At 36.7% G+C, this 14,267-nt stretch overlaps 1 protein-coding gene across 5 annotated transcripts in view; it reads right to left on the reverse strand.

The window, feature by feature from the left end:
* The window catches only part of ANO1 (anoctamin 1), a 173,859-nt gene that overhangs the window by 26,706 nt on the left and 132,886 nt on the right, over positions 1–14,267 (reverse strand). For all 5 annotated transcript variants that reach the window (XM_081312900.1, XM_081312898.1, XM_081312901.1 and 2 more), the window contains 2 exons: positions 6,203–6,285; positions 2,871–2,942 (listed from right to left, as the gene is read on the reverse strand). In XM_081312900.1, coding sequence (XP_081169026.1) covers positions 2,871–2,942; positions 6,203–6,285 — 155 coding nt within the window. The remainder of the gene's footprint in view (positions 1–2,870; positions 2,943–6,202; positions 6,286–14,267) is intronic.

Genomic DNA, 14,267 nt, shown 5'->3' on the forward strand with positions numbered 1-14,267 from the left:
GTAAAACAGATGCTAGATCGTCATGGGGAAAAAATCTATCTGATTGCTAAGAGTTAAAAAAGGACTGGATGGCACAAAAACAATAGAAAGTATTTAATTTTTTTTAGCAGTGATCTGGGTTAAAAATGGGATGACTGTGTTTGCAGGTGAAACAAATTATTTAGTACAAGCCTATTTCCTCTTCCTGCCCCCTATTCTTTTTGAGATACACTGAATTTAGTATACTCTAATCGAACAACCCAACCAATAACAACACTGGCTTTTTAAAAAGGATTTTCTATATAAATTTTTAAGATTGATTGAACTATTTTAACATTTTTGCCCACTGTTGTTTTTATTTTTATTTGCTACCTGATTATTTGCATCAGTCCAGTCCACCTCAGTCAATAATGTATTTACTTTTTTTTTTACTCAACATCACAAATATTTTTATTTACCAGTTTGTTGCCCATTCCTCTGTTTGGAAATATCCTTTTGGATTTCATCCTATGTAGTCTGGGAAAACCCACAAACTCAGCTGCTTTCCTATTACTTTCTACTTCCTTCTTATTTATTTGGAAGAACTTTCCTTTTACAACACAGCACAACTTTCTATATTTACACTAGAGCATTTGGATAGCATTTTTGTCTAAAAATATTGACCTGTCTTGGTTGTACTGGGTTCTTCCTTATATTTACTTAGTAGTAGATCCTACTGATTGCTCTTTCAAGCCTCTAACTCTTCACGGGATAGCCAATTTAGTTCTGTGTATTTTTATCTAGGAAGCCGAATCTAAAATAAAATTGCTGACACTGCAGTGCTTTATAGAAATTTATAGAAATTCTGCTTAGCACATTTTAAAAATGATATTATGGGCTGAAAAAGATTCAGACAAATGCAAACAAAATAATTAAAAGCTCAGAGCAACTGAGGAAAAGTTTCAACATTAGATATATCTTACATAGCAATAAGGGAGAAAACAACAGAAATATATAAAAGCATGTGTTATACAGAAAATTGGAGACAAAATGGCTATTTTGCTTCAACCTATTAGATGACAGGAAGGCCTGGAGGAACATTGTCCATAGGGTCGCGATGGGTCGGACATGACTTCGCAACTAACAACAAATAATTAGAACTCAAGGTTGCTGAGTGAAAGATTGGTGGGAGATTGAAAAACATTTTATTTCATTTATCCTCAAAGAGCCAAATTATAACATATCCTATCAGAAAATGTAATTATGATGATTCTCAACTTGGATGATTTCAACAGAGCAATCCAAGACAAATCTATTCAGGACAACCACAGTTAATAGTTACAATGGTTATCACCATTGAGAACTGGTGGAGAAATTTGACCTAATTTGCACTTTCCAAAACTATGAATGAACAGATTATTATACTATAATCCTTCAGATTTTGCATTCTCTGGATATTATCATATAATTTTCCAATTTTTTAATATGCCAACACTTTATTCACAACCATGAATATACATTTTCATTCAGAGGTTTTTTTTTAAGTATTTGCAAATGGCAGTTTGGCGGGTCGAATCCCGAGTGCCACGTAGCAGAGTGAGCGCCTGTTACTCGTCCCAGCTTCTGCCAACCTAGCAGTTCGAAAGCACATAAAAATGCAAGTAGAAAAATAGGGACCACTACGGTGGGAAGGTAACAGCGTTCCGTGCGCCTTTGGCGTCTAGTCATGCTGGCCACATGACCACGGAGACGTCCTTGGACAAGCGCTGGCTCTTCGGCTTTGAAACGGAGATGAGCACCGGCCCCTAGAGTCGGAAACGACTAGCACGCATGTGTGGGGGAACCTTTACCTTTACCTTTATAGGAATGGGACCGAACAAACTAGTGCCTAAAAAACTGAAAGAGATAAATTCACATGATCCTAATCAGAGACAATATGCTTCTGAATAGGCGGCTTCCTCTAATTTAGCTTTTAGAAAATTGAAGATATCCAGATGGAGAGATATCAACTTCGGTTTCCAGAAATCCTCAGCTAGTCTGGCCATTTCTGACGAATCTGAGAGTTGAAGTCCATTTATCTGGAGAGGGGCCAGACTGAAGAAGGTTGTTGCAGTCACCTATTAAACTACTAAAAGAGCAAATATTGGACTATGTTGTTTTCTGTCTGATGAAACATTCTCTCCTGTTTCTAGATGTGATTAAGTTTAGTACCTTAGAAACATGGTTCAGAATAATAATTGCCAAGTGTTTTGTGCTCCTGTGCTATAAAAAGGAATTCAGTTCAATAACTAAAAGTTATATAATCACCTTGTTCAAAGAAGATGCCCACTGTATCATTGGGTAGCTGCTCCTGAACCTTCACCAGGATCATAAGCGATGGGCTCTTTGTGGTAGGTAATTCTAAATACTTTTACATTCTCACTGTAAAAATCTAAATTATGGCTCTAAAATTAGAGTAACACAGAGTTTTTTGTTGTTGTTGTTAGCTGTGAAGTCGTGTCCAACCCATCGCGACCCTATGGACAACGTTCCTCCAGGACTTCCTGTCCTCTACCATCTTCTGGAGTCCATTTAAGCTCATGCCTACTGCTTCAGTGACTCCAGTCATTTATTCAAAGTCAGGGTAATTATGCACATTGATATTTTTTTTTAAGTTAGTCCCTGGTATTTTCACAATTGCACTGACTTTGAATAAATGACTGAGTACTCTGAATTATTCCATAGCACTTTTGAAGCTAATTGCATTTCTTTTTTCTTGATATTTCCTTGTATTCAGTAACTGTAACAGGATTAAAATAGAAATCACTTTCAATGGATAGTATAAGGGTGAAGACCCCTTGCTATGATTTTTAAAACAAAATATACTTAATTTTTATTACATAAATTTTTAAAATATTTTTTTGCTATCTTACCTCTTTATTTTTGTATTCTTTCTTGAGAGATTTTTCTAATACTTTTGCTTCATATTCAGCTCTTGGGTGATCCTGTAAATAAGTCACACATACAGCGAACTATGAGACCTATTGGATATCACTTGAAATTATTACAACAAATCTGAGTAAAGTTCTGCTGTAACTTAATTTAAAAGTATTCCTTTGTCACTAGCTGTCTGAAAATATTATAGCTTAATACTATGTGTTCTCTTTAATGGTGAAGATGCTGCTAGATTGAAGTTGTTCTTTCACCAATAGGCATAGTAATTTTGGTAGTGTCATAGCCTTGTACCCATTTTCTATAGCAGCAAAGGACTTCAGATTCACAATATGTTGGTTTGCATTGTTCGTATATGTTTTAAATATTAGCAGGTGACAGCATATGGCTGATCTTGTCTAAGTTTGGAAGCTAAGCAGGATCAGGCCTGTTTAGTGTTTGTATGGGTAACAAGGGAACTTTTGGACAGAGCTAGACCATGAGATTGACGAAAACTTTCTAGAAGACAGAGGCAAACCCTGTAGTTACTGTTGCTAAGAAAACTACATGGACATGTTCATGAAGTTATCAACTATTAACTGAAAGGAAGTTTTATTTTGTAATCTGTTTTAAACCTGAATAGCTCTTTCTGGGCATTGGAAAAAGGCCTTATTTGAACAGTCAGCCTGTCATATACGGGGCAAAAGGTTGACACTATGTTGTTCTGAGTTTAAATGTGCAATTAAGAGATTCTCCTCTATATATTAATTTGATCTGTCTTAACAAAAATTTCAGTTTCATTAATTAAGATTAATAATTTGTAATTTCAGTTTAGTCAGACATACAGAGAAAATGTGTGGAAAAGAATCAGAAATGAAAAGAATGAAATAGATGAAAGATTTAGAGATTATTTTTAAAAATGCATTGGACTGAGACTAGATGGATATGAAAAAGCCCTATTTGAGATTATTATAAAAGAGGAAAGTATAATTTGCACTGGAAATTCTAAAGACAGATAGATGCTGGGGGAAAATGAGGGGAGATCATAATGCATCTTTCACTACCAGAGAGAGAAAAAGTTAGAGAAATTATAAAAAAAAATAAAACAAAACAAAAATGCCAAACCTTGACTGCCTCCTTCAGGAAACCATAAAAAACACAAAAAACATAAAAATTAAAATTACTTCACTGTTCCAAACTGAATTCTTGATACAATTATTTTTATTTGTGTGAATGTAGGCACTGTATAAGAATTAGGGGGTACATAGGGGTACATCCATGGGGTGGTCTTCCTCTGTATTTATTTTGTTGAAGTGTCAGCATGAAAACACACAGTTACTCAACATACAGAAAGACTGAATAGTATTATGGCCCAGAACTCTGATGGTATCAAGCAACTGAATGCATGGGGCGCATTGTCCTCTTACATAATTTTATTGGAATAACAACTTCAAATAACACTTGTGTGGCAGTATTCTGACATATTAGAGATTCATTTCTTTAATAGGATTTGAGTGCATACTCAAATGCTTTGATCACATGACTGAATTAAGATAAATATGTTAAGTGAAGCATAAAATACATTCTATTATCAGCAGTTATCTCAGGTCACTGCTACTACAGGGAACACTGAACATAATCCTAAAAGATATTTCCTACTACAAGGATACAGTTAATCCTTCCAACAGCTAACGACAACATACCAAAAATAAAAGAACAGTGTCTATGATACCATCCTAGCACTGAGATTTCACCTTTAACATGTCATTTGTGTTAATACTTTGGGTCAAAGATCAAATGAAACCATAGACTTAGACCAATTAATTGCTAGTGAAGACTTCTTTATGAAATCAGTTGTAAAATTTAATATAGCAATGAGACACATGTATTATTTACTATATATCTGCTTGAGAAAAATAATGTTTTAATTAATTGAGTAACATTCTTCATAACTAATTACATATATTTGTAAAGTGACTTTAAAAATGCACATGATAATCCTCACTGAAAAAGGGGGAGGTCTCTCCTACCGACACATACATGTGTATCATTAAAAAGTGAACAGCTTAATTTTCTCCAGTATGTTTTTATGAAAATATTCAAAATTAACTTATTAATCCATTAAAAGTAAATAATATTAATTCAATATAATTAGCTATGACATATATGATTTATACTTATAGCCAATTTGGCGCAGTAGTTAAGATGCAAGGCTAAAAACTGTGAGACTGTAAATTCGAGTCCCACCGTAGGCATGAGAGTAACTTTGAGCCAATCACTCTCTCTCAACCCAATCCACCTCACAGGGTTGTTGTTGTGGGGGAAATAGGAAGAGGAAGGAGTATTATGTATGTTCGCCACCTTAAGTTACTAATAAAGTAATAAAAGTTCGATACAAAACAAATACATAAATAATATTGTAAGAAGAGAGGCTGAATGGACAGGTCATCTTTGCCACAGGTTTTTATAAGCAAAACAGGATTGCCTATTCATCACTGTTAGAGCTTATGATAGAACAAGCAGTTTCTGTTGATAGCTTGAGAGGTTGGCAATTTCCTTTTTCCTTGTGGCTATGTTGTCTCCAAATAAAATTGGACTCTATCTAGTCTTCTTTTCCTATAACAGTACTACTCATAGTGTCCTAAAGATATCCAGTGTTTTCTACTTACAGTTAGTAAGACATTTATTTGGTTGAATACTGAATTGGATAACACAGAACTAGACATCTGATAGGATATTTTAAATTTGTCAGGACAATACATTACTTTGTAAATAAAATATTACAATTGGAACTAAATGGCTCATTAACCTACTTTTCATTTAAATGGTATTGTAAACACAAACATCTGGTAATCTTTAATTTCAAACAGAACTGAGAAAAAAACATGTTTAAAATGTAAAGACAAACATGTCTCTTTTTAAAAAATATATGTTAATAGCTCCAGTCTCCACTCAATAGGCTACACAGAAGCAATATTTAATTTTGAACTCATATAGCAAACACATTTGCTAATTGCAAACTTCTGTAATCATGGCAACTGTATCTTCAAAACTGAATGAATTAGGAATATGTTCACATTTTATAGTTTCTCCACCAAGGGAAAAATTCTCGAGCTATGTATGTTTTAATGCCCACATTACTAGGAGTAACCTTCATTCTCCTGCCAAGGCTTCAGGCTTCCATAGTAACAAGACTGATACTAACACACCCTTCCCAAATTTAGAAATGATTATGTGCAGGATTTTCCATTCCAATGGGTCACTAGCTGAAAATTAAAGATCATTTAGCTAACGTAACAACCAATATAACAGCGTATAAAAAGAATTAACATACTTCTTCTTCTTCAAAACCAGTAAGATCCCATTTGTAATTCAGACGCATCTGTTTTCTCTTCCAGTGTTCCATAAAGGTAGCAGCTGCATAGTTGGAAGGAAAGAAAAAAAGAAAGAAGGAAATTATCTCTATCCATCATTTAGGTGCTACTACTGATCTTAATCTGCACTGTGCATTGCACTGTGAAATATACAACCCAAAGTGAAATACTTATAACTCTGCCAATTTTAAGAGAATGCAAAATATTAATAATTGATTTGAGTAAGTTATTAGAAATTTTAAAAATGACCCAGGCATCAGATTTTTGCACATCTACAAATGTAAAAAAAATCCAAAACATTGCAGGCAATTTTACGACAGCTGTTTATAGCTTATTTGGCTTTAATATAAGGGCAGAAATAAATGACAGGATGAGAAATCAATAATTAGAGTGCTCTGTTTTGTTTAAAGATTAAAATGCAATTTTGGAACAGAAGAAGTCCATTAGGATTGAGATCCTGACACTGAGGAAATTGATTTTTTTATTCATCCCATTTATAATTTGCCCTTCAAAGATCCTTAAGATGGTTACAAAAAATTTAAACCACAAACAAAACAAAATAAGAAAAAAGTCTATATCCCAACATAAAACCATAAAGCAAACATAATACAAAAAATGGACACAGAAATGAAAACAAAAGGAAATAAAATTGGCTTGTATAATTTGAAATATCAATACAGTTGTGTTACCAGAGTTTCTCTGGAGAGGACATTCTAAAAAGAGCCTTATATAGGAGACCCTTAGTACTGCATTGCTTTTTCATTGGGTCTACTCTCAGAAACTATTCCTCTGAAGAATAAAACTTTGGAGAGTTTCAGTTAGATCTGAATCAGTCACTACCAAATGCTTTTGACTTAAAGAAACACGAATGGTTGTTTCACAGATGTCTGACCCTCATCTACTTTAACTTTTTGGTTAAATACTCAAGGAAAGCATGGCTTTGATTTGTCTGAAATTTCCTGATGTGTTTACCAACTTGTAACTGCAACATACCCTTCCATATCTATAATGAGGAATTACCAGCGGGAGAATGCCTTTCCAAAACCATCAACCAACAAATTAGCTAATGATAAAAAACAACAACAACAAAGTGAATATTAGAATTTGGACTAAAAATCAGAAGCTTAAGTGAACCTCCTGCTGAGCCACGACATGAGAAGAGCCTGTGCAGTGTTTCAGTAGAATACTCCACCTTCTATAAGTTTTTTATTTACAGCAGTTTTGAAGATTATTCAGTTATCTTACACAAATCAGGTAGTATCGTGCTAAAAACCCTCACCATGGTTTATATTCTTGGAATACCCACCCACCCCCAGTTTCCTTGAAAAAGCTACTTAAAATTTATTTTCTTGGGTAAAAATCCCCTTTGGAACTGAGCAGTTGAAAGAAAAATACAGTGAATCAGAAGCTACAATATTATTTGGGGGCCTTGGGTTATTTGTACCTGAAACTCTTCTCCAACTCTTGCTAGGAGATCTGCTTCAGCAAACTTATAAGTACAAATCATTGCACTTCAGTTCAGTTAGGGCTATTAGATACAGGGCATGAGGAGTTGAAGCTGGCAACTGGAATGGGGTCCAGAAAGCAGCTATATTTTAATTTTAATTTTAATTTTCGGCAGGAAAACAATTATAAAACAGGAAATGGTGACAAATTACAATAAACACAGCTTGTTTAATGAACACTCTACCCAACATTATAGAATGACTTTGGGGCATGGATGTGAATAATAGGACAAACCCACACTATACAGTAAATGAATGTAAAAAAAATAAGTACATGGAAAAAAGCTAACCAATCTCATGAAAGTACTTCTGAAGTAACTATGAATAGATATGATCAACACACTGTACTGTGGTCTTCAACAAACCACCAGAGACTTGGAAAATCAGAGGAATCAGACAAGGTCTCCATGTATCTTAACTGTGTGGCAACTCCATATATCTTAATGAGAGTTTGCAATTTGGTTTCTTTAGTATTAATAATTTCTGTTTTGCTCTCATCCGGTATTCTTAATCAGTTTTATATATCCAGTATGTAAGTTTAAATATTCCTTCACAATATTAATATGATGTACAGTATAAACTTCTCTGAAGTAACTATACAGTTTGCAAGTTATTTTTTGTTGTTCTATGCCTACTTATTGTATGCTGTAAATAACAAACTACCTGCCCCACTTCCTGCTCCTATTCTATCAAAATTCCTATCAATGCCATCCATTTATAAAACAAGGAAAAATGCAGCATTACTCCCCATGCTTACAGGAACGCCTCAGGCAGCAGGAAAATATGGCTTAGATGTGAAACAATTGGAGGCCAAAAGCTGTGCAGCATCTTGTAACATTTCTTAGACCATTCTTCAACTTACCTTCAGATCACAGTCTGAAACGTCTGCTAGATAACTCAGTAATATAAAATTTGCTTTCCAAGCCATCGGACAGAGTCCTGCTTGGATTTGATAGGTGGAACAGCCTGAGGTGTATAAGACAGTATTCTATGTCTGCTTACCATTGCAATGTCAGGATATTGTCAATGTCTTGACAATATGCTTCCAGGCCTCCCTCTTTAGCAATTCTATTTTCCTGCCTGCCTTTTCCATTCTGTTTACTCCATGCTCCCAGTTGTCTGGTTATCTCTCATTCTGGTAACTGCACCACCAAAGAAAGTCTGGATGGACTGACCAGTTCAGACCAGACTGTAATCCCCCACTGGTCAGCATTTTTTTTGCCTTAGCTCTGCCAATCAATATTGGGGAAATATACCGTATGCATTCAGAATGGTGTTTAGCTATAGCCTTGACCATTTAACCATTTATTGCACAGTACTCCTGTTGGCCTCCTGTTTCTTTAGAACTTGTGGGGCTTATTGTGCATGTCATAATTCATCTTCCAGCAGTTCTGAACTGAATCTGGAAATATATTGATACAGCACATGGAGCACAGCTGAAATGTGCGTTGTTCTAGAAACACACCTAACTGCCTGTGCCCCTGCATTTTGCATCAGTTGAAATTTCCAGATACTCTTCAAGGGCTGCCCCATGTACAGCACATTATAGTAATCCAATTGGGAGATGGCCAAGGCATGAGTGACCATAATAAGCAAGAGTCAATAAATAAATAAATAAAAATAAAATATGTAATATGATTTATTTATTAACCATAATATAAAGGAACAAATTGGTCTAGTAAACAATAGATTGAAAAGAAGGGAGTGAGGAAAGAAGACGGGGTAAGAAGCATCATTTCCTGTTCCATTCCTTTACTTATGTTAATAACTTTACAAGCATGTTTATGGCAAGATATGTGGCACTATCTTTTAATCTAGTTTTGATCCTAATCGTCTAGTTCAACCTATAGTTTAATTTAATTTAATTTAATTTAATAATATTTATATACCGCCCTTCTCCCTGAGGACTCAGGGCGGTTCACAGGGCAGAATAAAATACCAAATACAAACATTAAAAAGAGATTAAATGATTGCCCAAGTTAAAACAATAGGAATACAATTCTAAAAACCCCAAGATAAAATTAAGACACCAAAAATAAAACAACCCCACCGATCCCCATCAGGCTAGGCCGGCTTGTACAAACAAAAACGTCTTGAGATCGCGACGAAAGGAGCGAAGATCGGGCGCCATCTGGAGCTCTACCGGTAGCTGATTCCACAGCTCCGGAGCGCCCACAGAGAAGGATCTCCCCCTGGGGGCCACCAATCGACATTCTCTGATCGGTGGCACCCTGAGGAGGCCCTCTCTGTGGGAACGCACAGGGCGCAGGGAGCTTGATGCCGGCAGCAGATGTTCCCTAAGGTACTCCGGCCCCATGCCATGGAGGGCTTTGAACACCGTTACCAGTACCTTGAATCTCACCCGGAAGACAACTGGCAACCAATGCAGCTCACGGAGCAGAGGTGTAACGTGGGAGTATCGGGAGACTCCCAACACAACTCTCGCGGCTGCATTCTGTACCAGTTGGAGCTTCCGGGTGGTCCTCAAGGGCAGCCCCATGTAGAGAGCGTTGCAGTAGTCCAGACGAGAGGACACGAGCGCATGAGTGACCGTGCACAAATCATCCCGGCTAAGATAGGGCCGCAACTGGCGCACCAGGCGAACCTGGGCGAAGGCCCCCCTAGTCACAGCTCCTATATGGTCTTCCAAGGTGAGCCGTGAATCTAGGAGGACTCCCAAGTTGCGAGCCCTATCTACGGGGGGTAATAGTTCACCCCCCATAGCCAGAGGTGGAATGTCCGAATAAACCCGGGATGAAGATATGCAAAGCCACTCAGTCTTGTCGGGGTTGAGTTGAAGTCTGTTCCTCCCCATCCAGACCCGAACCGCCTCCAGGCAACGGGACATCACGTTGAGGGCATCACTGGGGTGGTTTGGGGTCGAAAGGAAAAGTTGGGTATCATCAGCGTACTGATGATACCCAACTCCAAAGCCACGAATGATCTCACCCAGCGGTTTCATGTAGATGTTGAACAGGAGAGGCGAGAGGACCGACCCCTGAGGAACTCCACAAATGAGAGACCTCGCGGTCGACCTCTGCCCTCCTGCCAACACCGACTGCGAACGTCCCTGGAGATAGGAGGAGAACCACTGTAAGACTGTGCCTCCCACTCCCAGTCCCCTGAGACGCCGCAGCAAGATACCATGGTCGATGGTATCGAAAGCCGCCGAGAGGTTTAATAGGACTAGAACAGAGGAATATCCCCTGTCCCGAGCCCTCCACTTTATCTCAAAATATACAATTATGATAGTGATGAAAGACTAACTTTGTGATTAAACCTCACATTTATGACCTTCTCATGTTTGTAAAGCAAAGGAAAGATGAAGCAAGCTCATAAGCACAACTGCTGTTCTACTTAGAGAAACCACTTAACTTAATGACTGAGTTGCTGGACACAATTGTGTTTGCTGTATGAGGACTATCTGTACTCAAGGGAATAAGTATCTGTATAATAATTAGAACTGTTTTGTTCTTGGGCTTGACAGTTTAGTAAGACAGTGAATTTGTACTTTGCTTTTGACAGGCTTCACATCATGTATGAAGCCAAACCATCATGATAAACACTAAACACAGAGCACAGAGATGCCTTTATGTGTACCAGTTGTTCAAAATAAGCTTAGAAGTATTATTTCTCTGATTACACAAAGCTTGTGCCTGCATTTTCCTTGGACATTGCCCAGATGCCTTGGCTCACAATTTGTTCCAGAAAATAGAGCCAAACTAAAAGTTTGTGGGTCTATTAGGAACGTTTTGGAAATGTATTTAAAGGGGGGGGAAAAAGAAATGGGAAGGATATGATCTATTAAAAAAACAGAACTCTTCAGGAGCAGATTCTAGGTACAAAGCAAACTGCTTCAAATGATTTAGTTCTTTCTCCCAGCTAGCTGATATTTTTAACAGAGAAAAGTAATAGTTGATTCATTTTATCCAAAACTGAACATGAACTGGTGCTCTATTTTCATTTTCTATAAGTTGGCTCATAGCTACCATCACCATTTTCCCTCTCCCATTTTGCATTTTTTTTGCATGTGTGCATGCACACAGAAACAGAGGCACACATTTCCACAGTTTTTGGGACCAAGCCCTGCACACCATCCTGTTGTCAGCCAGACTGATAGGGGACTATGAGATTCTAGTCTCTGCTCTTGGCCACTGGATTTCTGTGAAGTCATTTCCTGACTTCTGTGTTGTAGTCATAAATTTGCAAACTTTATTCCACAATCAAAAGGCAACAGTCTTTAAAATGATGTTCAGCAGGATGACAACTTCTGTAATATACACTAGTAACTTAGCACCTATGCAGACACACTTAATATGTAAAAGGTACTGCTGGTCACAACACTTAAAGGGGAAAAATTACCCAAAGCTAATGAGGAAAAAAACAGCATCCCTATCAAGTTAATACAATTAAAATCACATGACTTCACGTTAATATTCTATTGAAGCATAACATGAGATTTTTTAAAAAACTGCAGAATGTAGGGGTTTTGCAGTACAAGCCTGAGACATTCATTATTTTGCTGGAGCAAAATGTTTTCAAAAGAATCAAACTGGGTTCTATATACTAAACTAGGAATAGACTATGTATTTGCTCCATATCATTTAACACTGTATTTATAAAATCTGTGCTGTAAGGAAACAAACATATGGATCATACAACAAATCAATCAGAATTCTCACCAATCATCAAATTGAAATTATCATATTTTGAGCATATTATGTGAAGACCTAGCTCTCTTGAGAAGTCTGTAATGCTGGGAAAGGTAGAAGAAAAGAGAAAAGAGGATGACAGTGGCAAGGGAGATGAATTTAATTACAGCAGCTATGAGTACCTGAAGAACTAGGTTAGGGACAAATCAACCTGCAAAAAAATATATTTATGCAGTTTCTAAGAGTCAAAATAATTAATGGCACATAATAATAATCAATCAATTTGTGCTGAGCTCAACCTCTGAATTATTGTTTCTTCAGCATTTCATTGTTTTAGACACTTATGTCAAATGTACATCTGTACACAGCAAAGACAGGATTTTTTTAAAGACTTGGCACATATTATTTGGAAGTAAATCCAAACACTAGGCTGATGTTGAAGCTGTAACTTTACAACCATTTACTGAGGGTAAGCCTCATTCAACTAAATAGGCTATATGCCTGAGTGAATATCTGTATGATTGAATGGATGATGTCCAATAGCTCAGAGCCATAGGACTGAAATCAGACAGAATACGAATAATATTTTCTACAGTTTTACATGATGATGTTGAGACAATAGCAGTCCCAGGCATAATACCTTGTCATTATTAACTTGATATAATATCTGAATTCATCCAGCAACCAGATTTGTAATGTATCCTTCATCTATGATGGATGACCAGCTGTAACAGAGAATAATGTAGAGGTTTTATTCTATTCTTAATAATTGGGTTGATGAGGGAATTTCAATGTACGTAGCCTACATTAACAAATTGCACCTTCTGAGCCTCCCCCCCTTTATGGATTTATTAAAGGTCAGGAGCCTCTTGTTTTATATTGGTTGATGTTTTATCCAGAATTTGTTCAACCATCTTGGTCTTCTGATAGCTGTACTAAAAGGGACTAAGATTGGGGAACCTATAGCCAACAGAATTCTCAAGCTGACTTCCTAGATTTTTACAACATTGGCTAGTCTGATCAGGACTTCTGAAAGACATAGAAGCCACACGTTTCTAGGCTCGGAACTAGACTATGCCAAGAAGTGAGACCACTAACAAAAGAAATAGGTAACCTTGTTTCCTTCAGCTATCTTGGATTTCATTCCCAGATAACATACAGTATCTAAAGGCAGGGGACTGTAGTGATTGCAGACTGCGTTCCCCTGACCCATGGGATAATGTATTTTGGAAAATGTTTTGATATATATTTATGAAAAAGGAGCTTACCAAATCATTTCAGGCAATAACTAGAAACTAACCTATTTTGGCAACAGGGTTATTCTTTTAATTGCATCACGTACTTAAATACTGAAGGAAAAAAGTTTGTGGGGAAGTTTAAAGGAATGGAATAGCTCTTTGTCTGGGCTGGGTTGGGGAATGAGACTATTTAAAGCCATGATATTCTCTTTTACCTTATCATATATTTCAACTACACATAATGTGACAAACTCCTCTACATGATAACAACTCATCTAAATCAGAGGCATAGGTTGTTTTTTTCAGACTCATCTTTTTTTTTCCTTTTGGGCTTCCCTGGCGTTCCCTACAGCAGAGATATTAAATCACATTGAATTTTCATCTGTCATTATTACAAAAATCTACAGATACATCCACTCACCATTTTTTCAACTAGGGTATATGTCTTTGATTAGCTTTACAACTTATGGAAAATGGTGGTTTATAGAAAATGAAATCTTTTACTGAACTGTCACTAAGGCTTTCTGTACTGAAATTCTAATAGAAAAAAATGGATAATTATAGGCCAAAATGGGTAATTATAGGCCAAAGACTATGGAAAGTACAAGGCCGAGACAGTCTGTGCTAAGG

Source organism: Vipera berus, assembly GCF_964194415.1.
Source record: "Vipera berus genome assembly, chromosome: 1".
Lineage (NCBI taxonomy): Eukaryota > Metazoa > Chordata > Lepidosauria > Squamata > Viperidae > Vipera > Vipera berus.